General features: G+C 38.2%; 1 protein-coding gene across 1 annotated transcript; it reads right to left on the bottom strand.

Annotated features, from left to right (window-relative positions):
- Positions 1-1,671: 1,671 nt before the first annotated feature.
- Positions 1,672-8,281, bottom strand: LOC115744484 (plasma membrane ATPase 4-like). Its single transcript, XM_048276982.1, has 17 exons — positions 8,080-8,281; positions 6,296-6,415; positions 5,976-6,212; positions 5,014-5,775; positions 4,792-4,914; positions 4,587-4,691; positions 4,353-4,497; positions 4,106-4,270; positions 3,759-3,997; positions 3,628-3,660; positions 3,450-3,531; positions 3,193-3,353; positions 2,913-3,086; positions 2,579-2,761; positions 2,284-2,465; positions 1,933-2,143; positions 1,672-1,863 (listed from the first exon to the last, which is right to left on the bottom strand). The coding sequence occupies exons 1-16, from the start codon at positions 8,131-8,133 to the stop codon at positions 2,047-2,049; spliced, it is 2,862 nt and encodes a 953-aa protein (XP_048132939.1). The 5' UTR covers positions 8,134-8,281; the 3' UTR covers positions 1,672-1,863; positions 1,933-2,046.
- Between the last annotated feature and the right edge of the window lie 17,269 nt (positions 8,282-25,550).

Here is a 25,550-nt window from a genome sequence, read left to right on the forward strand (position 1 = left end):
ATGCCTAGTTCAGATGATTTTCTTGATTGATTGATTAGTAAATGCATATTTCTTGGAACAACAAATGGAGTGTCTATCTATACGCCATAAACTTCTTAAGTAAATTCCATCAAGATCTGTGAGAGTGTCGCCCTAGTAAAGTTTAATTTGTAGGGTAAACATTAGTACATTTCTGATTTTTTTTTAAGAACTAAGGGACATTTTTTAATCACATCCAGATGTTGAGGAATAATTGGGAAATGCCATCAAGCTTCCTTCTATCACAAACCAAATTTTTAACTTTGAACTTTTTGCAAAGTAAAGATATTTTTCTCTCGTAGTTACACCAATTAAATCAACCTCTTGGAGTAGCTATTGACGTCGATGTTTCATAGAAATACGTTTGGCTGTGAATTGCATTCCGAGATGTCCGTTGTGGTGAAAGTGAGAGTGGAAATTCTTTGATTATCAATGCATATCTATCTATTTCGTGAAGCTCTTAGGACTTGTTTGCAAGAGTAATTGCATCTAATCTTTAGAAAACATAGCAAGTCGTATCCATTCCTAAAGGACATGGTTGTGGAAACCTCAATGGTCAGCTTGGATATGTTTTGGGGAGAAAAGTATCATCCTAAATTGAGAGAGATAAAGATCCAAGAGGTGCCCAACATTGAACAACATGAGCCCAATAAAGAAGTTTAGAGTCTAGGATCTTGGGCTTTCATGAAGCAAAAGTAGTGGGAAAAACCTTGAGGAAACTTCACACATTGTAATGAGAGTGGATTGACCTTTTCAAGTTGCTAATATATACTAGTTTCTAACTTAGAGATGAGCCAATGTTTATGTTAAACTACATGTTAAACTACATATGGAGGGGAAAAGAGGAGTAGTCCTAGAAAATGGTCATTAATACTTCTGCCCAAAAATTCCTAGTGATTAGTTGTTTTTTAATCTATCTCCATAGTTGCAAAAGCAGGGGCAAAAAGAAGAAGAAGAAGAGAAAGATAGGCAGAAAATGTGGTAAAATTTATGTTAGAATGGTAGGATATTCATAACCAGATAAAGAAACAGATTAATACTTTTCGTTTGTAACTATAAAACGGGGAGGCATCTAGGTATTTATCTTAGGCAAATTCCACATGGGGTCACATACAGATTGATCTACTTTTCAACCGATGATTAGTAGGGTAATCAACAGGATTTAACCTTGATGTAGCGACTATGGTTTCATATTTAGACACAATTCATGAATTCGACTTCTGTTTCTTTTTCTATTTTTTTGTGTGTCGGAAAGAAGTGGACATGGTTGACTTGCCCAAATTATCACAAGTTATCATGGGTCAAACTTCATACCTGGAAAACCATATTGCCATAAGAATGGTTGCTCCTGATGAGAAGACCATTGGGTACAAGAATAAGCTCATCTGCCTTCAAGAAAATAAGAATATTTAGACCTCTTCTTGTGCTGAGACCTTGTTCATGAAATTTGGCAAATGATCCTTACACTACAACCCAATAGTCTTGAGAAGATAATGATTTGGACGAGGAACTCTATATGTAAACACATATATCTATTTGCTGTTAGTTTGTTCCTATTAATCTTGAATTAAACAAATTATTCTTCTGCAATCCGTTCAATGGTTTTCATAGTCAGAAATGGCGTAGCTAAATATAATGGAAGATATGGGAAAATGGCGGAAAGAGATACAAAGTTTGGATGCATAAATTAAAGACAGAGAGGACCATTGAAGCTGGGAAATGGCGCAACAAAGTTTTACATAGCTCCTCTATTGAAACTGGACGGTGGAAAAGAGAGAGCAAAGCAAACATGAGCCTTCTTTCTGGCCTTCAAATACATGGGAAAAGAAGGGAGGGAACAAAAGAAGAGGACCCCCAAATAAAAAAAAAAGGCGCAGGGAGATTTATGATCAAGAAAACCTCTCCTCCCTTGCACAAGTTTTTAGCTAGTTAGTCCTTTGAATCGATCGTCACGACCATGATAATTGGGAAGTGGCCAACCTTGGGACCATTTTCGCAGCTCTTTCCAACGGAGTTCGATGAAGTTATTCACACGGTATAATGCTGCTGGATCGTGTCGATGTCCAATCCTTTCAGCTTCACCACGGACTCGACATGACCTTTGAGCGTATGGAGCTCCCGAAGCCTGCAAAAATTGAGAAAAAGTTTGCTTCTTATTCAGTTCACTAGGGAAGCATTCTAACAAGAGAGATCCATTCAAGAGAAAGAAAGACCGTCATCTTGTGTTATATTGAGCAACACCTCAGGGAGGCCTGACAACATTACCTTGCAACTTCAGCTCGTCTCTTGGCCTGCTCTGCAATCTCCGACAACTCCCTATAGCTGTTCTTGTCATTGAAGATGCTGGAAGTCTCCGGCGGTTGGAGACCGTGAAGAGTCCTTTGAGCAAGAGCCCATTGGGCCTCTCTCTCCTCTTTGCCGTAATCTTTCTTGGTGGTGAATGCGGTCTATCGCATTGTCAAAACAGAGGAAAAAGAAGAGTTCAGTTTGTCGCATTTCACCCAATCAAATGTAGGTCAATTGCTGTGTGTTGTACTAAGGTAATACGACTAAAACATACCTTGTTTTCTAGCAAGTTGAGCCATGCCTTTCCACTCAAGATGTAGCGAATAGCGAACTTGAGAATATCCAGAGGCATGTAGAAGACGATGCTGTAGAGCCAGATGACCCCTGCCCATCCCCACCCACATCCCTTAATTTCAGCAAAGCCCCAGTTGGCATATACAGCTATCAATGTAGCAACCTGCCAAAAGGAAAAAAGCAAAGAATTTTTTCGTCGTCAATATCAGAATTACTATATTTTGAGTTTCATAAGCATCAGGTGGAATACAAGTAGTAGCAGAATGGTGTAACTGAAGTTCTAAAAAATGCAGAAGATGGCTCAAGGGTCTTACGAGTTGTGCAATCATGAAAGCACTGACTAGAAGAAGCCCTGGGCGCTCAACGAATGACCAGCTACGAGATCTTGTCACAAATATCAACGCCTGACTCACGATACTCACTTGAAGGTACAGAGCAGCCATCATTTCCTCCCGGTTTTCCCTCAGCGATCTGACATTAAAATGGTTCTGTCATATAAGAAGCAACAAAAAAGGAGTTAAAAGGATGAATCTTTATGCTGTGCAACAGAAGCAACAGCGAAATCTGTAAGAACAGAGGAATCTCATGTCTTACTGAGAAGAAGTCGGTTTCCTTCATGGCCCAAAAGAATATAACGGTCATCAGTCCCAAGTAACCTCCGAGCACAATACCGGTGGCAAATATCTCTTTCAGTTTCCAGCTATCAGGCATTGGAGATGGCTTCACTCTGTCCTTTGAAATTGTCATGATTGTTCCTTTAAAGAGTGAAATAGGATGCTATTAATTCCCATTGTCACTATGCCATTGCGAGGAAAAATTAAAGCCTTTCCCAAAGATGTGTAAGTGCTTACCGTCATTTAGAATGGCAATAATCAAAACCATGAATGGAGAAAAGTCGAACTTCCAAATTAGAGCAATAAGCATGAAACCAAACTGCAGAAACGGGAGCAAACCCACGCAAAGAGAATGAATAATCCATCCAAAGATCTGTGCTAGTCAGACATTATATGAGTAAAACATTCCACTTACCACTATACGGATAGTAATGGAGACTGCATATATCTGCAAGAAGTTACAAAAACAGAAGCAATGATTAGTTCCATCCAAGAAGAAAAAAGAGAGAAGAAAAAACTTAAGAAATAAAAGAATGTAGTACTGACAGTGTAGTTCTTCATCCTTTGGAATATAGCTCTGCTAGTCAAGACAGCACTGATGATAACACTCAGCCCAGGTTCTGTGAGGACAATATCAGAAGCACCCCGTGCAGCATCTGTAGCATCGGCAACAGCAATTCCAATATCTGCCTTTTTTAAAGCAGGGGCATCATTGACACCATCGCCCGTCATCCCGCAAATGTGCTTTCTCTCCTGCAATTTCTTCACAATCTCGTACTTATGCTCTGCCAAACAGAGAATTAGATAAGATTAGGCATCACTTGTTAGAGTAAGCAAATCTTGCAGTTGGAAATAGACACAAGAGTTAGTAGATGAGAATAAAAGGTACGAACCAGGGAAAACACCGGCAAAACCATCTGCTTTCTCAATGAGTTCTTCAATAGGAAGCGCCGCGATACTAACATCCTTGTCATGACCAAGCAGAGAAGCAGATGGGTACATATTGGTTCCCATTCCAAGTCTCCTACCTGTCTCCTTAGCAATGGCAAGTTGATCACCTGAAAGAGCATGTGTTAATCATATGCCAAACATTGAATATCCACTGTAATTTAATTGAGCAATGAACCAAGAAATCATTACCAGTAATCATCTTGACATTGACACCGAGATTGAGAGCTCTGCGAATAGTTTCTGCACTGTCATGCCTGGGAGGGTCAAAGAGGGGCAATAGACCAACAAATTGCCATGGGGCACCAGGACTCTCTTTGTTCTTCTCTGGCACTTCCTGTGAATGACAAAAATAAAGAATCTTAGGGTTGCTTCCGAGTGAAAAGAACACTTACGTAGGAGTCTGAAAGGTTACATATCAAACACCTGTCTAGCCACAGCCAGGGACCGCAGCCCACGTTCAGCAAATTTGTCAATGACAGCGTGGACCTTCTTTTTAAGGTCGTCTCTGGCATTGCAAAGGGTTAAAATCTGTATCCAACAAAAGGCGAGAAACAAAGTCAGCGAACCAATCTAGTCACACTTTACTGCACGATGCATTGTTGGAGGACAATAGCCCATGATGCATTACTTGCTCAGGTGCTCCTTTGCTTGCACGGTGCCAGTTTCCATCCGAATCGACATAAGTCAAGGCAGTTCTCTTGTCCACAGGATTGAATGGGAAGAAATGCACCTCCGTGATCCCGGCTCGAGCCTACGTTTGAGCACATGAAGCATTGGGTACATCAGTCTTTCTGATCAAAACTAGCTCACTAGAGAGAAGACCACCATGAGATCGCAAAAGGTACTGTACCTCCTTCGGGTCAGCAAGCATTCCAACAATGGCCGCGTCAATGGCATCCTGGTTTTCTGTCCTAGAAGCTCTGGCCGCCAGCAATATCACATGCGGCTTCTCCACTCCTTTGGTGAACACTTCGACCAGGTTTACGTCGACACTCAACTTGTTCAAGGTCAGTGTCCCAGTCTTATCACTGCAGAGGACGTCCATTCCAGCCATCTCTTCTATGGCAGTCATCCTCTTAGTAATAGCACCTTGTTGAGACAGGCGGTGGGACCCAATGGCCATGGTCACCGACAGAACCGTGGGCATGGCAATGGGTATGCCTCCAATCAAGAGGACCAAGAGATTGTTGATTCCATCTCTGTACTTGCGGTGCTGGATTGGGTACATGACTATAAGCTCGACCAGCATTCCGACTGCTATTGAGCAGATACAGAAGTTCCCGATAGCGGTGAGCACCTTCTGGAAGTGCCCAACTTGGTTGGTGCTGTCCACAAGATGTGCGGCTTTACCAAAGAAGGTATGCACACCAGTGGCAATGACAACAGCTTCAATTTCCCCTTGTTTACATGTGGAGCCAGAGAAAACTTCATCAGAGGGATTCTTGGTCACCGGGAGCGATTCTCCTGTAAGGGCAGATTGGTCAACCTTCAACGGATCACCCTCAAGAAGACGGGCATCTGCAGGAATGATGTCTCCCAATTTGATACTGATGATATCTCCAGGAACCAAAATGGCAGCATCTTGCTCACTCCACCTGCCATCCCTAAGCACCTACAAAATGCAACCGAAACTAAGTTGATGTGCAAACAGACAAAGCTTTGTCACAGCCTATGCTTTGACACTCTCAATGAGTGATGACATGTACGGCTATGATAAATAAATTTTTCATTTTGGCCAAGGTCCTAAATCAACATGACAGCACAAACTATAACATGAGAGCACAAAGGTTTAAGCCATTTATGATATGATACCTTGGTTTTGGGAGCAAGACCGGCCATGAGAGCCGCAGCAGCATTACCAGCGTTGTTTTCTTCAATAAAACTGATGGTGGAGTTGATCACCAGCAGGCAAATGATACCAACAAAGTCTTGCCAATCTGGAGGCTTTCCGTCGCCATTTGCCAGCGCAATGGCCATAATGGCTGCAGATTCCATGACCCACGACAGAGGATTCCACATAAAGCCGAGGAACTTGAGGATTTTGCTTTCCTATTGACAGAGAAACAATGTCAGACATCCACAGATTTCGTGAGTAAAGACCACTAGAAAGTGTAGCTAGCGAGCAATATAACCTTCTTCTCTTCCAACTTGTTGGGTCCAAAGATCTCGAGACGGGTGTTTCCTTCTTCGGTAGTCAAACCCTTTGGAGTACATTTCAGCTGCTCAAACACTTCTTCAATAGGAATTTTCTCCTGAAAAGATTTTTCAGATGATAGAGAGGGTTGAGTTTGAAGTCAGCTGATAAAGCTGAGATTCACCATGTGATACTCATAGTCCTAGAACATGCCAGGTAGCGAGGAAGCATACATATGCACACTCGAAGCTAAATACACTTGGAACGTCCAAAACTTGTTCCTTGCAAAGTATGACAAATAGTCCAAAGATACAGAAGCTAAAAGAGCCGCTACATCTGTCAATTATAAAATAGCGGAAACATTTGTATCAGAGATAAGAAATTGATGAGCCGATTATCTTTCTTCCCTAAACCCGTTCAAGTTAATGTCCAAACATCTCGATAGATTGTCTAAATTTCGCTAATCCGACTATCCTTCTATTGACTCTATCGCTTTAAAGGAAAAGTCATAGACAAAACCGGCCATTACAGGGCAGTGCACAGTGAGTAAAACAATTAGAACAGAGAGTCAGGCTTTGCGAGACCCACCCATTAGCGTTGACCTGAAAATATAAACTGTTTAAGCCAAAGGAAAAAAGAAAACAAAGCAAGCGCAGAACCCGGCTTGACGTCGATACTTTCCAACTGCAAATGCATATGGTTGGTCCGTGCAAGTAACGCGCCAAGAAAATGAAAACTCGATTAAAATAACTCGACTTCGTTTTACGAGAAAATAAATTTGGACTGACATGGGGGGGGAGGTGTCAGAGCTCAGAACCGTTGAACGTGAGAGTTTTAATAGAGAGAGAGAGAGAGAGAGAGAGAGAGAGAGAGAGAAACGGTTAAAGCATAGCGAAAGAAAAAATGGAAAATAGGAAAATTTCATTTAATTTCTCGCCGGCAGATAAAGAAAAATACAAAAAAGTACCACGGAAAGGTACTTAGAATTCGCCTTCACTGTAATAAGCAAAACTAAAACCCTCGGACTCTCAGACAGTAGAGAGAGAGAGAGAGAGAGATTAGGGAACATGGGTAGGCATTAAAAATTGGAACTTTGTGAGAAAGATGGTGGTGGCTTTGAAAAATTTAAACTTTATGAGAACGATGGTGGCTTTGAAACTCTCCATCCTTCCTCTCTCTCTCTCTCTCTCACATGTTTAGATCCGGTGATGAGCCGAACCAACTGGGGCGGTGGGGCCTGATCTGTCTGTTTTGGTGGGAGAGAAGATGAACTGAAAGGCCTTAAAAACATGTGAAAAAGCATCAAGCTTTTCTGAAAAACCAAAACTTTAACCCTGGGGGACGATGAAACAAGGATCTGATAGACTCTGATTCGACTTCCTGGCGTTTCTCTGCACCACATGCAGTCAAAGGTTTGTGCTTTTTTCATGTCCTAGACCATCACTCTACTTTTTCTCAGCACTCGGATGATTCTGCTCTTACCCAAAAGACCGAGGTCTGAAGCGCAGACGAGTCCTGACCACGACTCAGGCTCAAGATTACTCACATCATCAATCAGAGAGAAGAACACATTCCATGGGGGGGAATCAGTACACGCACTTCTGTGTCTGAACAAGAGACACAGAACAAAGAGCAAAGAGCCCATGGCGGAAACAGGACATAATCATGCAATGGATTCCCGAAACAGAGAGCTAGCTACCAAACTCCACAAAAAAAAAATAAAAAAATAGAGACCCAAATTTCTTGGGACGAAAAAAGAGATGTGTAATAATGAATTCTTACCAGATCAACAGTCTCATTCTTGATCTCCTCCAGACTGGCCTTGTCTCCACCCATCTTTGTGCTCCTCCTTCAACCCCAGCCCAAAACAAAAGAACACCACAGAGAGAGAGAGAGAGAGAGAGAGAGAGAGAGAGAGAGAGAGAGCAGAAGATCACAAAATGATTGCTTTCTTCAATGGAGACAATGAATGAGAATTCTCTTCTCTTCTCCACAAGACCCCAAAAGAAACGAGGGAGCCAAAGTGGACGGTATCATGAGAGGCCTGCGGTGGGGTTCTGAAGCACCCTCTCCTTTATATACCTCTCAAGGCACCTTCCCTCCCTCCCCGGTGCCTCCAAAAGTGACCCGCCGTTTCAACACCCCCACCTCGAGTGGGGCCCGACTGACACACACATGTGTGCGCGCTGTGATCGTGTGTACACGAACCTACGTGTTATCGAGTGACCATGTGTCTGGTTCGGTCCTCGATTGATTGGATTGATTGATTCTTTTCCCTTCTTTTTCTGGGTTGTTTCGTGATTGGGAATTCGATCACGCCTGTGGGGGATTCAACCGTCCCAAAGTGCCACTTCTCCTTGCAAATCGATAAAATAAAAGAAAAAGTTTCCACCAGCAACAGCCGGATCAGTCTAATTATCTGGGCGTGCCCACTTCATTGTTTCCATATAAAGATTAGCCACCGATTTATTTTTATTTTTCCTTTTTGGTCGAATCTCAGCTAACCACCGATTTATTTAACCTTAACTAAATTGATGTTCTCCTGCCACAACCAAAAACAAAAAGAAAAAAGAAAAAAAAATAGCCAAAATAAAATACAAAAAAGGAAAAAAAATCACAAAAAATCCTAAATTATGTTCACCATAATACATTTACCTCAAATTTATACCCGTGTGACACATTTATCCTAAATCTTCTTTTTTTTGTGACACCAAAAATCCCAAATATATAAGCATGTGATACATTTATCTCAAATTTTGAGGTTCACACGCATGCAAGTTTGGCATCACAAAAGAAGCTCATAGTAAATGTGTCATATTGATACAAGATTGTGGTAAATATGTTACACGAGTATAGACTTGTTTAAAGTAAATGTATCACGATGGACATAGTTTAAAATTTTTTGTGGCTTTTTCCTAACAAAAAAATTAATGTTCTTCCGCGCAATATGCTGCTCCCTTGTAACTTAGCGAAAAAGATATATAAATTTTCTTTTTGAAGTTAATAGATCTTTTAACTTTTATTAGTAAATGGGAAGACTCTATATATGTCATCTTCGTAAATTTTAAGAAAGTAGCGATCCTTGGAGAAATTTTCTAAAAATTCTAGTCAATGCCCTCAGAATCTCTTGTTATATCAATCCAGAAAAAGAATGTTAAAAATTAAATACCTACTCTTCTTGTAATTTCGTAGAGTTATAACCATATTTAGGGATTTTTTTTTTTTGGGAAAAATATTTGGGGTTTAAACATTAAATAATTACAAATGTTCATAAATACTCTTAAAAAGGAAAATTGAAAGGAGAATCACAGGTTAGGTCCAACTAGAACCTATATGGCAACCATTCCGATCCGAAAAAGTGATTCTAATTAAAATGACTTTTTCTAATTCTGTTTACAGGATAAGTTTTAGAAAATCGGAATGTGTTTAGCAACTGCTCCAATTTTTTATTCTTGGAATAGAAACACGTTTGATAACTACACAAAATTTTTGTTCTCGAAAATAATTGCTCATCCCAATTTTTTAATCATTTAAGTCAAATAATTACGTAGTTACTCCGTAAAATTTCATTCTACATTTCAAATTAATCAAAGATCAATTCATATCGATTCTCTTATATAACTTATTGCATATTGAAATGTAAAAATAAATATCAAGAATCATCACGAGTCACTTACTCCATTTATTGTGGGCTTTTATCGAACTCTTTTGAGCAAACAGACAACCGACACAAGCGACACTCTCGTTTTCGCAAGAAAAATGCACTGCATTGGTGTGCATTTTTGGTTCTAGAAAATCAAATCTCAATCTTAATTTATCAAAAACTTAAAAACGAGAGCTTGCTAAGTTTTCACGATGGTTACTTTTGTCTTTTTTTAAAATTTTCTAAAACTAAACTAAGTCTAAAATACATAAACCTTGGAAAATCACAGCTAATGAAATCAAGTGTGCAATCAAGGAATCACGGCATTGATAAATCGCGTTATAAAACCCTAATGAATCTTTAAGGGCTTAGAGGAATGTGGTTCTAGTTTAATTGCAAAAGTGTTTATGATTTTTTTTAAAAGAACAAAATTTATGAAATGTAGGCCTAATTTTATGAAATGAGGTCAAACTAACCTAATCTAAACTTCTTCTATTTTTAGGAATTTTCTGAAATCTTTCTGATTTTTTAGAATTTTTTTCAAACTTTTCCAATTTTTTATTTATTTATTTGTGATTTTATATTTTATTGTCTTATATATTTTTCTTTGAAAATAAGACCTCGTTCTATTTTAGATCGAGGAAAAATTGATGAGAGAACTGAAAAAGAAAAGTGAGAGATGTGGGATTTCATTCCGTTTTGTGATTCTCATAAGTGATTTTTTTTCCAAAACCAACTTTTTTTTTTGTTCTTGTTTTTGCTCCAAAACTGTTTTTGAGAACGGAATCAGAATTATTCACATTACCAAACAGGATTCTCATCTTTTTTTATTCCGGGAAACAGAATCAAAGAACCATAATGGTTAACACACAGTCCCCTAGGCTCCATTCACATCCACTCCCTCGGGCCTCCACACAAGGATGCCAAAGGAATTTGGGGAAAAGTATATAAAAAAAAAAAGTCTCAAACTCTTTTTGTATTGGTATTAATTCAGTCTATTCAATCAATTTAGATCAAGAATCGCTCGCATAACGTCCCACGTGGCGCCACGGGTGCTAATGTGGACAATTTTTATTTTTTTAAAAAAATATTGATTTTTTTTTCTTTTCAAGTTGGCCGACGAGAGTTGACAACCACTAAGCGAGGGCTACTGATTCTCTCGTTTTATATATATAAAGAATGTAAAAAATTTAATACCTACTCTTCTTGCAATTTTGTGGATTTACAACCATATTAGGGATTTAAATATCAAATAGTTGAAAATTGGAAAGAATCACAGGTAAAGTTCCAACTAAGACTCTATTTACATCCACGATAAATGAAGGGATGCCAATGATTCAGTTTAGTTCGATTGTTAATCGACGATGTGGACCTGAAAATTGGATGATCCACCAAGAGAAATTCGGAAACTAAAAAAATGGAAAATAGGTGCACATGGCAGAAATAATTTTCTAGAAGCAAAAGGAAATTTTTTTTCTTAAAAAAAAGGAGGAGATAATATTTATTTTGGAGGAGATATTTTGACTTTTTATTTAGTGGGGCACTGGGGCCCCACCCGAGAAAAAATAAGTAACTAAGCAAAAGTCGTCGGAGCCTCGACAGCCTAAGCAAGCTATGCAGTCACGAATCATGGAAAAACATTAAAATTGGGTACAATAATAGAGGCGTGGCCGGTCTAAAGGTGTTCGACCATACCCATGAAAAAGAAAAAGGAAAAAAAAAAACAGCAATCGAATTATTTAAATAAGTAATTTTATTTTGTCGAAATTTAAATAAGTAATTGAGAATTTTTTTTTATTTGACAATGAGTGATCAGATGTTGTCGAATCTACATATGTTCTTGTTCTCGTGCCAAGTTGACTGCCGGTGGTCCCTCCCCATTGGGCCCCCTTGTTTGCTAAAATGTTCCAATATTGTGAATTCTTATTTTTCTCCGAGCGAAAGTGTCGATATTTTTTTCTTGAATTATATTTTTTTTCTCGAAATGGGTGTTCTGGGTGAATTTTGAGAAAAATTATATAAAAAAAAGTCATAAAATTATTACGCTTATGCCAATTTAGTCCCAAACCATACCACATAAGACGGCCGGTATCCTAAGCATCACCTGCCAAAGTTGAAATAAAAGCCCGTTTCATCTTTTTTTTTATAAAAGAAACTAAAAAAAAAAATGATTTTCAATTTATTCTTCAGTAAATGGGTTGTGAAACGCCAACACTCATATACGACAAGACAGGACACGACACGTCGACACATCATTTATTAAAAAATAGAGAATCCCGACACTTTGAGACATGTTGTATATTAAATATATATTTACATGCATATGGTAATTTATTATGTGTATAAAAAATATTACCGGCAAGTTTCTTTTTCTTCTGTTAGGGATTTACGATTATTATTATTATTATTATTATTATTATTATTATTATTATTTTGGTTGGCTAGATATATTAATTTTGGGGTGATTGAATATATAACTTAAGTAAATATATATTTTTAACAAATTTATATTTTGACTCATAATTTATTAAAAATTCTTAAAATTGACTCTGTGTGTGTCGAAATGGCATGTTGGTATACTGGACTCACGTGTCATTGGCGTGTGTGGAGCGCCGACTACGTGTTGGTCGTCTATCGGAGAGTGTCGGAGTATCGGATACAACACAGAAGCCCCCGAAGAGTGTCGGTGTTTTCTAGCCGGCATCCACAATTATCGGTCAAAATTGGCCGAATAGACTATATTGCCAAATTGTCAGAAGATGTAGGACTAAATTGATCAAATTGACATGGATTTTTAACTTTTTTTTAGAAAAAAAATCTGAAATTTCGATGATGAATATTAAGGCTCTCTTTTATTTAGTTTCCATTAGCAGGACATTTAATGCTACGGTGAAGGAAAAAATTACGGAATGTAAGGACCAGTACTACACCATGCTCCATTGACATTACGGTCATAAAATCTGGTGGGTAGCTTTCTTAGATCTTAAACTCCACCTATGCTCTACAAACATTAGGTAAAACAAAAACAAAAAAATCAATCGCTTCAAATCTATGTAAAGTTTGTTTGCCCCTAAGTATTGACAATGGTGCTTGATATAGAATGATTCAATGGCGTCTTTTTGCTTCTAAAAAAGCATTGCACGACTTTCTATCCTTCCATATCCCCGAGATCTTCGAGAACTTTTCAAAGGGTAGGTGTTTGCACAAAAAAATTAACCAGGTAATCGACATAAGTAAGCACGCGGCCGGAGATTATCAATAGTAAAAGCACGGGTCATTATCGACTACCGTGAGAATTGTTACCGATATTATTATACATGCATGATCATCGGCTGTGCTGTCATCACACGATAGCGCATAGTCATAATACTCGATAAAGATGCCGATTGGACGGAGATCGAAAGGTTAGGATAAGGCAATGAAGTTCAGTTCAGCGAACCGTGGGAGAAGGAGTGGAGCTAACCCAGCAAAAAAGCGCAAAAGATTGAGGTGTGTCTTTTTAGGGAACAGCCACCTAGAGATGAAATCGTGGCGACGCGAGAACATGGAACCAAGATTCCCATAGCTATGGAGTCATGGCTGCAACTGAAGAAGAATTGCTCGTAAAAGTCACTACGCACAAACAAACAAACATGTTATTTAAATTCCTACACTATAGTTATAATTTTCAGATTTACATCGGTGATTAAATTCCAGCGTGCTTCTTAACTGTAGTTTTCAAGATCCACGTTGTCAATTAAATTCTGGCGTATATCTTTGATGTAGTTCCTGTGTGTCTCATCGTCGGATTAAATTATGGCGTTGCCTTCTTACGTTCTCGGGTTTTGTCGTCGATTAACTTCAAGCAAAGTTTGTGCACGTTCGTCTTCGTTCAAGGTGAAGTTATCGATTCTTTTGTCTATCTATGATATTTCTTCTTCAGAATCGCCACAGGACCTACCTCTTCTGACAAATACCAAAGTCACGGAGTCGAATTCCGCCGAGATGGTAGGGGAGAGATTTTCCTTTCGACCTTGGGGCCATCATAGTTTCTTGATTTTAATAAAGGGCTAATCACCAAATAAACGCCAACGAGAGAAAGGTCGAGGAAATGCACTGTCGGTCGACAATGCGGCACGTGATTCACACGGTCAACTTCATAATGCTAACATAGAAATTGAGTTTTAAGGGGTGGTCTCCGATAGACACGGCGGCGTCAAATGCCTCCGCAATTATATGCTGTTGAAATTTTTGATATTGGAGATTCTCTTTTGGAGGCGAGGTTGGACGAGGAATGAAAATTTTATCATTGGACTTCCAATTGAAAACAACAAATCAATGTTTGGATTGAGAGTCAAAAGATTACAAGCCCTAACATATAAACAACGAAACCCTTATATTCAATTTACGACAAATTGGTATTAATGGTGACTCTCGTGCGAGAAAAGCGAACAGATTTATGTAACAAATCGAGCAATTACAATAAATTTCGAGATACCAGGTACTGCACTATTTATAGTTTGGTTTTGATCGTAAAACATTATAAAAACTAGCAATTATCATTCTTTCTTCTTTCTATTTCTTTTTTCCCCACTTTCAATTTTTCCATGTTGGGTTGGTGGAAGGCCAATTTGGAAAAGCCTAGGTGGGAGAACTCCTTCGAAGAGACACTTGAATCTTTGTCCTTGTCCAAAACATTCAAGCCCTTTTGTCCCTTCATCGATTTTCATATGATTTTTGTCTAGTCTCCTGTCCCTTGGCTCTTGCATTTTCATTTTCTTTTGGGGGGTTGAAACCCTAACTTTTCATGTCACTTGAACACCACCACCCCCCGCCCCCGAAACCGAAAAAAAAAAAAAAAACAACATATTTTTCGACCCAGAAAAAAAAGAGGACATATTCATTACTCATCCAACCCGAAATTTTTTCCTCTTATATACAAATTTCAGGAGCTTGGAATGTTTCAGAAAAACCTGTACGTTGCCTTCAGAGGCACATGCTATTTATTAGAGATATATTGGCCCTAAACAAATTAAGGCATTTTATATTTTTTGGGAAAAAATACCAAAAAAATCCTAAACCTATTTGTTAGTACCAATTCAGTCATAAACACTTCAATTTGGCCAATTTAGTTCTAAACCTTTTCATATTAATACAAATTCAGTCCATCAGGTCAATTTAGGCCGGAAATTGTTGACGTGGACGAGATTCGTCTTAAGTGGCACAGCCAACATAGACGTGGACATTTTTCAAAATAATTTTATAATGATTTTTTGATTTTTTTTTCCTTTTCCCTATCTTTTTGCCAGGGGCGAGGGCGAACACCCGCCGGCCACTAGTAAAAGGAAAAGGAACGGGAAAAAAAGAAGAAGGAAACATACAAAAACTATAAAAAAAAAAATGTCCATATCAATGCTAGCCGTGCCATGTAGATCGGCTAGCGTCAATGTCGGTGATTTCTAGTCTGAATTGATTGAATGGATTGAGTTGGTATCAATATAAAAAAAAATTATGATTAAATTAGCCGAATTGGAAAGTTTGTGATTGAATTGGTACTACTATAATAGGTTTATAACTTTTTTTGTATGTACTTTTTTCCATATTTGCTAGTGTCGTTGTTAAATATAATGTGCTTTGAATTATTCAGTGGTTAGTTGAACATTTCTTTGTCGGCCCCTTTAAAATCAGCCGTTCATTAAGTTAAAATCCCCTTTGGCGACGAGAAGATGAGTACATAACATACATTAGTCGATCTATTTGACGCCCAAAACGAAGAACCGTCAAATATTTGACGATAAACGGCAGAAGAACATCCGGAGTGTCAATATTTATGTACAACGCCCACTTTAGTACCAATCACTTAAGTATCAATTTTTTTGAAAAACGGTTATTTCAATGCCAAGTCTAATGTGGCTTGCCGGAAATCATGCATGATGCACACGTGGCTTGCCGGAGATCCTAATAAGCAATAATAAAAAGCCAAAAAATAATAAGAAATTCCACCTAACAAGCTAAAAACCGAAAAAAAAATAGAAAATGTTGAAAAAAAGAAAAAAAGAAGAAGATGGATCCCTTTGTTGCAACAGCAAGGGGTGGGGCATGGCCGAGGGGGGTTGCTACGCCGGGGTCGTCGAGACCCGGTCGCGGCCGGCGTCGCAGGCCCAAGGCAAAGTCCAGCCTCGCCCAGCGACGGCCAAGCCTCACCGAGCTATCACTGGGTGAGGTCGGCCTCGCCTACCCGGGCGAGCCCTCGGTGGGGTCGCCGGGCCCCGGCAACCCCTCTCGGCCATCTCCCACCCCTCACCGGCCATTGTCGATGATGTTGGGGGCGACGGCGACGAGGGGCTCATGGTCGTCACCGCTGCATCTCACGCTTACCATTTTTTTCATTTTTTGAATTTTTTTAGGCTATTTCTATGTTTAATTTGATTGAGCTTAACTATTTTTTAGAGAGGTCAGCAAAGGGATAGCAAACTTTTCCATTTTCCAGCCACAAAGGGATAGCAAACTTTTCTAGCAACAATTTTTTAGGAGTAAGAACCAGTTCATCTTTGTGTGATATTCATTATTAATTTTTTTTCATTTTTTTTTGAATTTGTTAGGCTATTTTTCTGTTTAATTTAATTTTTTTAAAAAAAAATTAACTATTTTAATGTTGAAAAGTCCACGTCGCATCCACATGTGTTGATTTTTTTAAAAAAATTTGACATGTAATATTAAAAAATTAATAAAAAAATGCCACATGTACTGTTTGGCTAAAATTGGCACTTAAATAATCATTTTTGGCCGGAATTGGCACTTTGATGATCACTTTTCTTCGATATGGCACTTAAGTGATAAAAAAAATAATATTGACACTACGGTGAATGTCGTATGCAAATATTGGCACTCCGGGTATTTTTCTGCCGATGATAAACATTCTCCCTAATATTCATTTACAATGTGATTTAGCAAGACCAAATTGGATGGTTCTATAATGTCGATTTTTTGGGGGAATCTTGATGCCCCTAAATATTACGCTTAAGATTGAATTATATGATTGAGTGATATTCGTCTTCAGGGGATCTTCCCTATGACAGATTCAACCCTTTTGATGTGAAAGAGACTTTGGTCCGATATTTCTCTTTCTATAATTCATGTAGGACTGTAACAAACTCTACGAAAATGTTCGTCCCAAAAGTTTGACCTATCACGGAATAAGTATAGTCGAGCATGTCCCAATAACTCAGGTATCCCAAACCCTATACTTGAATTGGAATATATGGACATAATCGCAGCAAAGAAATGATTAAAAAAAATGAAAAAATTGTCCAAAATATCCTTAATAATATCCTTTTCTCCAAGAGAATGAAGTAGGTCGAGGTCGTGGGATTTCCATACCAGGTCGTTCCATCGGATTTTCGCTCGGCCTCGCCCAATGACGATGAGGTCGGGCCTCGCCATGGCTGGCCGAGGTAGGCCTCGCGAGTGGACCCCGCCGGCCCTCGCCTCTAGCCGGTCGCCGCTTGAGGAAGAAGGAGAAGGACAAGAAAAGGAAAAAAAAAAACTAGAAAATTATCAAAATGCTATTACAAATTATTCACATCAACACCGGAGTCCACGTCATCGTCAACCAGCCAAAATTGATCGAATGGACTAAATTGGCACAAATATAAAAGATTTATGACTTTTTTGATAATTTTTCCACGGGCACGCACATGCTTTCTCGAAAACAACGTGATAACCCTAAAGTCTCCAGCATGATGAAACGTCCGCATCAGAAAAGGCCAATACTTTTTAATCTATACCAGCCAATGTGGATGAATTAGGTTAGGTGGTGTACATACTTAGAAGTAGCTCGAGCCCATCTTTTACTTAGAAGTAGCTCGAGCCCATCTTTTAGGACTTCAACGGCAATTCGCCACACCCTCTTTTCTTGATTAAACGAGCACATTACCGCCAACCACCATTGTCCTTTTTAAAATTTTTATTTTAAACTTTGTTTCAATTACTTTAGCAAAAGACCCTAATTTGGATTTTTTTTATTTTATTTTCGCTCGAAATTATGAGAGGGTAATTATGAATAATCGGCGCATATCAACTGCTCACCTGCTTCTTCAGGTTACATGCAATTCTCCCGGCGACTGACGCCAGATTAAACCCAAATTGCATCCCACTTGTCAATGATCTTCGTAACACCCGCTGACCCTCGATACCATAATGCAAACTAAACGATGCAGAAAAAAAATACTGCAGAACTTCAATTTGGACACCGAGAGAAGTCAAGCTAGCGTGCGCCGCTCAACCCCCCCAAGCTGGTGTTTTCTCTTCGCCGTAATGACAACAATCATGAACACGACTGGTTAGGTTTCAATTTTCATATGCAGGATTTTGTTGATAAGATGCAATCGTCATGCAATAATGGTGACTAAATGTATATGTGATTGGCAATTTGTTTTTCTCGAGAGATGCTCGAAACATCGTTTGACATCTTCACAAATGTTGCCCGAAGGAATTAATATTTTATGGCACGTTGTGTTTCCCCTCTTGATTAGGTGGAGGATAATGCTAAATCTTCCGTAAGGGGAAGAGAAATTTGACTTGTGGAGTTCAACGTTGCCTTGATTACTTTGCCTTTTCTTTTTTCTTTTTTTGTGTCCCCTCAATCTAGGCCTTTTTTTTTTTTTTTTGAGAAAGAAAGATCTTCATTTCGTATCAAAGAGAAATACATCGCTTCAAAATAAAAATAAAAATATCACAAAGCAAATAAATTTGAAAAGTGAATTAACTTGGTACATCGTGCAGAGACTTTCTCTTCAATGATAGATCTGTCATTGCATCCAAGTACAATTGGCGGTCAATCACCAAATCTTGCATCATCATTTGTGATGAGCACATGCCGAAAAATCCCTCTCCAGTAGCTACGGTTTTGATGAAAGGCAGTGTGCACTTAGGTTCGGCGTTCCTAACACCATCTTGATCGGGATAGAAGTGCACCCAAATCTAATTTTAACTCTAGATCGAGAGAGAACAGTTATAAAATGATATTCATTGATCACAAAATCATTCTCAAATAAACCGATTGACAAGAAAAAAGCTTCGAAAACTTGCGGAGCGCCGAAAACCCGGAGTAAGCACCCGGAGTCGGAGCAAGCAAGTAGATACGGAGAAAGTAGATTCTATCGAGGCACTCGCTCTTCGATCTTCGGAGCTCACTTTAGTAGAGGATGTCAGATCATTCGTCCACCAAATTAACGAAGAAAGCTACGAAATAGAAAGATGAGGATATCCAAAGAAATATAGAGGAAAGGGAGAGGGGGAGAGAGTCTCTCTCCCTCGGGAATGCACCTGCAGGGAGCCTCAATCTAGCTAGTTGGATAGAGCAAATAACACCTAGTATCTCAACAAAAGAATTCCGCCTTGGGAAAGAGTTGAGCCGCAAATTAAAAAAATGGTGGGATCATAAAGGTCATGGGTTATTTCTAAACGTGGAACCACAAGCTCATCGTAACATGGAGACAGCATATACAAATATTATTCATTGGGACGGAGGTTTAGGTGTTTCACCAGATCCGAATAATGTGGTCACACATAGGATAAAGTCACAAGGGATTTTTCCTGTCTTTTCCTTTTCCCTTTTGCTTAAAGCTACCTTTCTTGTCCCCGAGCTTGCAGCATTTGCATCAAAATCCGCAGTTCTAAACACATCCATGGGGAGTGGAAAAAAACATAGGTTTAGGGTTTCCCCTTAATTTATTGAATTATCGTTTTTTCGAGTCTCGCACGTCCACGGAATTTTTTGCCCCGAGATCGTGAATCGCGGCTATTGTTCTCGCCGTATGGTCGACAGCCCAATGCGGCGTGACTAAATTGGAAGTCGAAAGGGCAGGTTCGCAGATAATCTCATCGAAGGCATGAGTAAGAACGGTCCTCGACTATGATGTGTTTAAATAAGTGGCTACGATTAGTTGAAGGATTGGCGTAGGAAATGGAGTATGGTTCACGTCATTCATAAACAGCAAACATCATGCAATTTGGGTTTTGGCTTGCCTTCTATATTATAGTTTTTATTATGGGGCGATAATTCAATAAAGCGTCCAAAAAAAGATATCTTACTTGGAAATTAGCAGGAAGTATGAAAGGCGAAGATAAATTGGAGCTAAAGGAGAACAGTGGGACAAAGCTCTGAGGGGGGAATCAGACACTGCCGAAACTTAGAGCCACGTTGAGGGTCAAGCTCTCTATCAAGTAGGGACATTGAATTGAACATTGCTCTCGTTCAATATTTAGGGGATAAATAAAAGAAAATTGATTATGTATCAGTCTTTGGATGACTGAAAGACTAATAATCTCTTTTGTGCCATAAAAAAATAAATAACAATGAATAGAAAATTATTGTGGGGTCCCTTCTTTTAAGAATTTATGGCTTATAATATACCGTTATTCCCATAGTCACCCAAAAACTATTATACTAGCAAAGCCCTAGATAAAATTAACATATAACTCTATTCAAGTAGCTACTTGTATTTGTATGTAAAATTGATTAGGGCCTTTTTTTTTTGGATAATTTTCCAAAAAGTCTTAAACCTATTTTATGGCAGCCATGTCAATCCTAAACCTCTTGATAATTTGTTAGTTTAGCCTTAAACCTTTCGAAAATTTGTCAATTTTAGTCGTGAACCTATTATTTAGATAATTGACCAAAGGGACTACATTAGTAGATTGTCAAAAGGTTTAGGACTAAATTGGCAAATTATCAAAATATTTAGGATTGAACTGGCACAATTGAAAAGTTTAAGACTAAATTGACAAATCGTCAAAAAATTTAGATTAAATTGACATAATTAAAAGGTTTAAAACTGAACTGACTGCTGTACAATAAATTTAGACCGTTTGTACAATCTTTTCCTACTCCAAAAGCATATCGAGGTTCGGCACTGCTCTGCCCTTGTGTTCCCGTATAATAAAAAGTACCACTTGAGCGTGCACGAGTTTATCACCTTGGGTGTTTTACTTTATTGAACTGACATAAATTGTATAAGAAAATTGGTATTTATATCTGCCTTAGATATGCTGAAGTTGTTTAGATAGAAAATACCAAAGAAGAAGAAGAATAAGAAGAAGAAGAAGATGATGATGATGATGAGGAGGAGGTGGTGTTAGGGCCGGCAACACCAGTAGGTCAACTTTGCCCATGTGTGACAGCGACCTATTTATCAATAGAACAGACAAAAGTGGGACACTCACTAAGAAAAGATCCAAAATCCCTAATCAAAATCATCTGATGCTGCCACGTTCTATCAATAATTTACCAAAACTCTTAAAATTATCAAAGAAGCAAAAGCATATACAAGATAGAAAAAAAAAAAAGAAGAAGGAAGAATGCTTGAGTGCGCTAAGTTTCATGCCTAATATTAGACATCACTTGCTTTTTTTTTTTTTTTTTTTTTATGATCCAGGATCTGTCAATCGTAATCAAGTTTCGCTCTTTCCGACAAATGACTATACCGGAGGGAGGCTGGCCCCGCAGCCCACCAGCAAAGGCCCATTCACTTAAGTCCGAAAAACGCGTTGGGAAAATTTCGAACCATTGATCGTGCCTTATGCTAGCGCCAAAGGATTTGATTCTCACCAAACACGTTATGCCCGTGGTGGGTCATCACTTGCTTTTGTTACTTAGTTCTTTTGTCAATTATTGACAAAAGAACTGCTCATACATGGAGTCACACATAATGGAATAAGGTTTAATAATGTCGGGCCAAGCTAAGTAAAATTTCATTAAATTTGGCATCTCTGTCCTTGAAGTCGCATGTAACATTCCTTCCCGCAAAAGAAAAAAACCCTAGAAACAGTAAACCGATAAAAGAATTAAGGTTGCAAGATATATAAAAACATCGGGAATGGCCAAAACTGTCGTCCGACCGAAACAGCCGGCTTCAGTGCACCTTTCTTTTCATTCTCTAATCTCATATCAATAGCTCTTATCTTAGGTTTATCCAAGCAATTATCTCCCCAAGCTCGTCCGCATTTGTAGATCTCTATCGAGCAAAGTTGCGTCCATGATCGAAATCGCTTGTCGTTCTTATCGACTTATGTCATATCATGAACAATGTGAAATAGGGTTAATGGGTTATTTTAGCTTTACATGGAAGAAAAGAAATTATCGGTTATATATTGTCAAAAGTCATAAGCATATTGTACGGAGGTTAATTCAATTCTCAACCTTTCAATCATGTCTTTTTTTTTTGTCAAATCAATAGTGCCAATTTGATCATAAACCTTTTGATGATTTGTCAATTTAGTTTTAAACATTTTCATTATGCCAATTTAATGATAAACCCTTTTGAGGATTTCTCAATTTAGTACTTCGGGCTAAATATACAAATAATAGGTTTAGGACTAAGTTGGCAAGCCTTCAAAAGGTTTAGAACTAAATTGATATAAAAAAAAAAAAAGGTCAGGAGTAAATTAGCAAAACGTCTAAAGGTTTAGGACTAAATTACCGTAATTGGCATGTTTAGTACTAAATTAGTTGTTGTACAATAAATTTATAACTTTTTGGATAATTGTCTCTATATTACCACGTATTTACAAATGATTAAATTTAAGCAAGTTTATTGATTTAATTTAAGAATCAAAATAGGCACCTTGTTACTTAAGGATCAGGCTGTTTCCATGCATATGAAACATTGTGTACGCGTCATTAGCCTTAGGGCCTATCGTTCAATTGGGGAGAAGTGTCAAAAAAGTCATAAACCTATTACATTAGTGCCAATCGGTTCTAAACATTTTTTTTGTGTCAATTTAGTCCTAAACGTTTTGTATTGGTGCCAATTAAGTCCTAAACATTTTATTAGTGTCAATTCAGTCCTAAAGCTTTTATAATAGTGCCAATTTAGTCTAAAAATTTTGTATTTATGCCAATTGAGTTAATCCGGCCAATTTTGATCGAAAATCGCTGACGTGGACATCGATTGTCCTACATGGCACGGCTAGCGTTAATTTGGATATTTTTTTAATATTATTTTAATATTTTAAATAAAATTTTAAGCATTTTTTTGGTTTTTTTCAAAATTATTTTTAAAAATTATTTAAAATATCAAAAAAAATATTTAAAAAAATCCACGTTAGCGCCAACCGTGCCATGTAGGATAATTGATGTCCATGCCGATGATTTCCAATCAAAATTGGCCGAATTGACTCAATTGGCATAAATACAAAATTTTTAGGACTAAATTGGCACTATTATAAAAGTTTTAGGACTGAATTGATACTAATAAAAAGTTTAGGACTTAATTGGCACCAATACAAAAGGTTTAGGACTGAATTGGTACCAAAAAAAGGTTTAGGACTGAATTGGCACTAATGTAATAGGTTTAGGACTTTTTTGACACTTTTCCCTGTTCAATTGTGTACGACTATGTACGTGAATAGACAACAAGACAAATTGTGTACGAATGATCCCACGAATCTGTACAAAACAAAAAGTTTTCGATTTTAGGAATTTGCACGGCTAGCTCGGACGATCTATCCTCTTTGGATATCCTAATCCACATTGGACATAGCATGGGGAATATGCAATGTGGGCTGTTCTCATAGTGCAAACCTTTTTGCTATATGCCATGTAAGTCCATTTCATGCGAATACAACGAATTTTTTTTTTTTGTCCCTATTCTTCTTTTAACCCTTTTTGGCATTTTCAATGTATATGTTAGTCACTCTATTTCCACGTTACTAGTGAGGTGATGAAAATAATCTCAAGAGAACTAAGGTGGAAATGGTGAATTCATTCTATCACCGTTCTCTAGTTTTTGTACAAACTCCTTCTCCTCTATTGTACTTACTAATGTGCTTAATATGAATTCTATGAGAGGCATTTTCTAATGAGCTTGAACCTTGTTGGTAATCTTTGGGGGAAATTGTCCAATTAGTTCTAAATCTATTGTACGGCTGTAAATAGTCCCGAACTTTCCAATTTGCCAATTGTCCCGAGACTTTGGGCGAAATTCAGTGTATTACTTCCAACCTATTTTCGCTGAAAATGCTGATGTGGCAACGGTTTGCCACGTTGGACAGTTGGTGATGATCGAACCGCCACATCGGCGACTTCCGACAAAAATCTGCCGATAGGGCTACACTGAAATTTCACATAAAGATCTAGGACTAAATTGGTAAAGTTGGAAAGTTCAAAACTGAATTAACATACGTATAATAGGTTTAAGACTGATTGGCTAATTTTCCGTAACCTTTATTGATCAACGTATCTCAAATATAAATTATAATCATATAAAGAGTTCACAACTTTAATAAAAAAAGTTCCACTCAAGAAAAAACTTAAAAACCAAAGAATTGGATATGACAAGGAGTCGTTACAGACTAAACTTTAAAGAGAATTTTCAAATAAATATTCAAGACATCACTGCTTTATTCATATCATTTTGAAATAAAATTCCGATAATCAGGCTTATTAAAATACTCGAACTTAAGAGTATTTAAAAAAAAAAAATTCTGTTAACTTCTCCGTCTTGAGCACAAAAGAAGAAGAAACAACTGTCAAGAAATGATGGATAAAGATCATGAGATTGATTGATCCATGTTACAGTAATGTTTTTCCTCTTTCGTCAAGCTTACCATTAACAAGGACGCAACGAGGGTTATTTTGAATCATTTACGTTTTAGCGTGTGTTCGAAATGATTCAAGTAGTGAAAAAAAAAATTATTTCTTAAGTGGGGCCATTGACGGGGAATTAAATTGGTTGAACACACAGATAACGAGAGATCGCAATGCATCTCCCCCGGTCACAAGCACGAAATGCGGACAACCTTCACCGGCATGCCACACTGTAAAACCAGCAATTAATTGAGCTCATAAGGCGAAAGGAGGCTCCACCAAGACTAATTGGAACATGTGTTACACTCAATTTAATGCTAAAGTACAACAGCCCACCCAACCACGCATGCATCCCTTTGGTTTGTCCCATGACATGACAGTTCATGATAACAGTTAGGTTCTATTTAATGTCTAGCACTTGTCCATACCATTACCATATCAAGTTACCACGAGAATGTTCTTCGCTTCAATCTTCATGTGCCTGGACAATAAACTTTACTCGCGTCATCATGTCATGAACAAACATGTTAATAATTGAGCGTTATCACCTCTTTCTCATGCGATATGCGGGTCGCTTCTGTAAAATTATACGTTCTTGTTGCACAGAAAACTGGCGAGTCCGTGTATTCCCGAGGATGGACCTATCCTCTTTCAACACCAAATTGTCCCTTAAGCATACAACCCCGTAAGGAAACAAGGAAGAGCAATATCGGATGATGAGATTGATGAGATGAAACCCTAGTTTTTTACTTCTTCCCCATGCTTTAACATTATACACTATTGCTCAGGGGACATGAGAGCCACCGAATTCGGCCAAAATAAAACGCATGCTGACCTGCTTCCGCATGACTAGTGAAATAATTGTGCCCTGGCCAAGTTGGTCATCATATGCTGACCGACACAATTTTAGTGGTCGATACTTTTCTTGGCCAATTGCCACGGATTCAACCCAATTTTATATTTTACTTGGTCCTTGAATTTAGGCATAGTTTTATATCTGTAACCCTCTATGTGAATGCATGGATTATGCTTGTCGAGCGG

The sequence above is a fragment of the Rhodamnia argentea genome, chromosome 4 (genome assembly GCF_020921035.1).
Source record: "Rhodamnia argentea isolate NSW1041297 chromosome 4, ASM2092103v1, whole genome shotgun sequence".
NCBI classification, from domain to species: domain Eukaryota; kingdom Viridiplantae; phylum Streptophyta; class Magnoliopsida; order Myrtales; family Myrtaceae; genus Rhodamnia; species Rhodamnia argentea.

Excerpts from the sequence above, each read along its gene's own strand:
- LOC115744484 (XM_048276982.1), bottom strand. The coding sequence starts at position 8,133 with ATGGGTGGAGACAAGGCCAGTCTGGAGGAGATCAAGAATGAGACTGTT. Across the intron at positions 6,213-6,295 it reads ACAAGTTGGAAGAGAAGAAG|GAAAGCAAAATCCTCAAGTT; the intron begins GTTATATTGCTC and ends CTCTGTCAATAG. Across the intron at positions 5,776-5,975 it reads GTCTTGCTCCCAAAACCAAG|GTGCTTAGGGATGGCAGGTG; the intron begins GTATCATATCAT and ends TGCATTTTGTAG.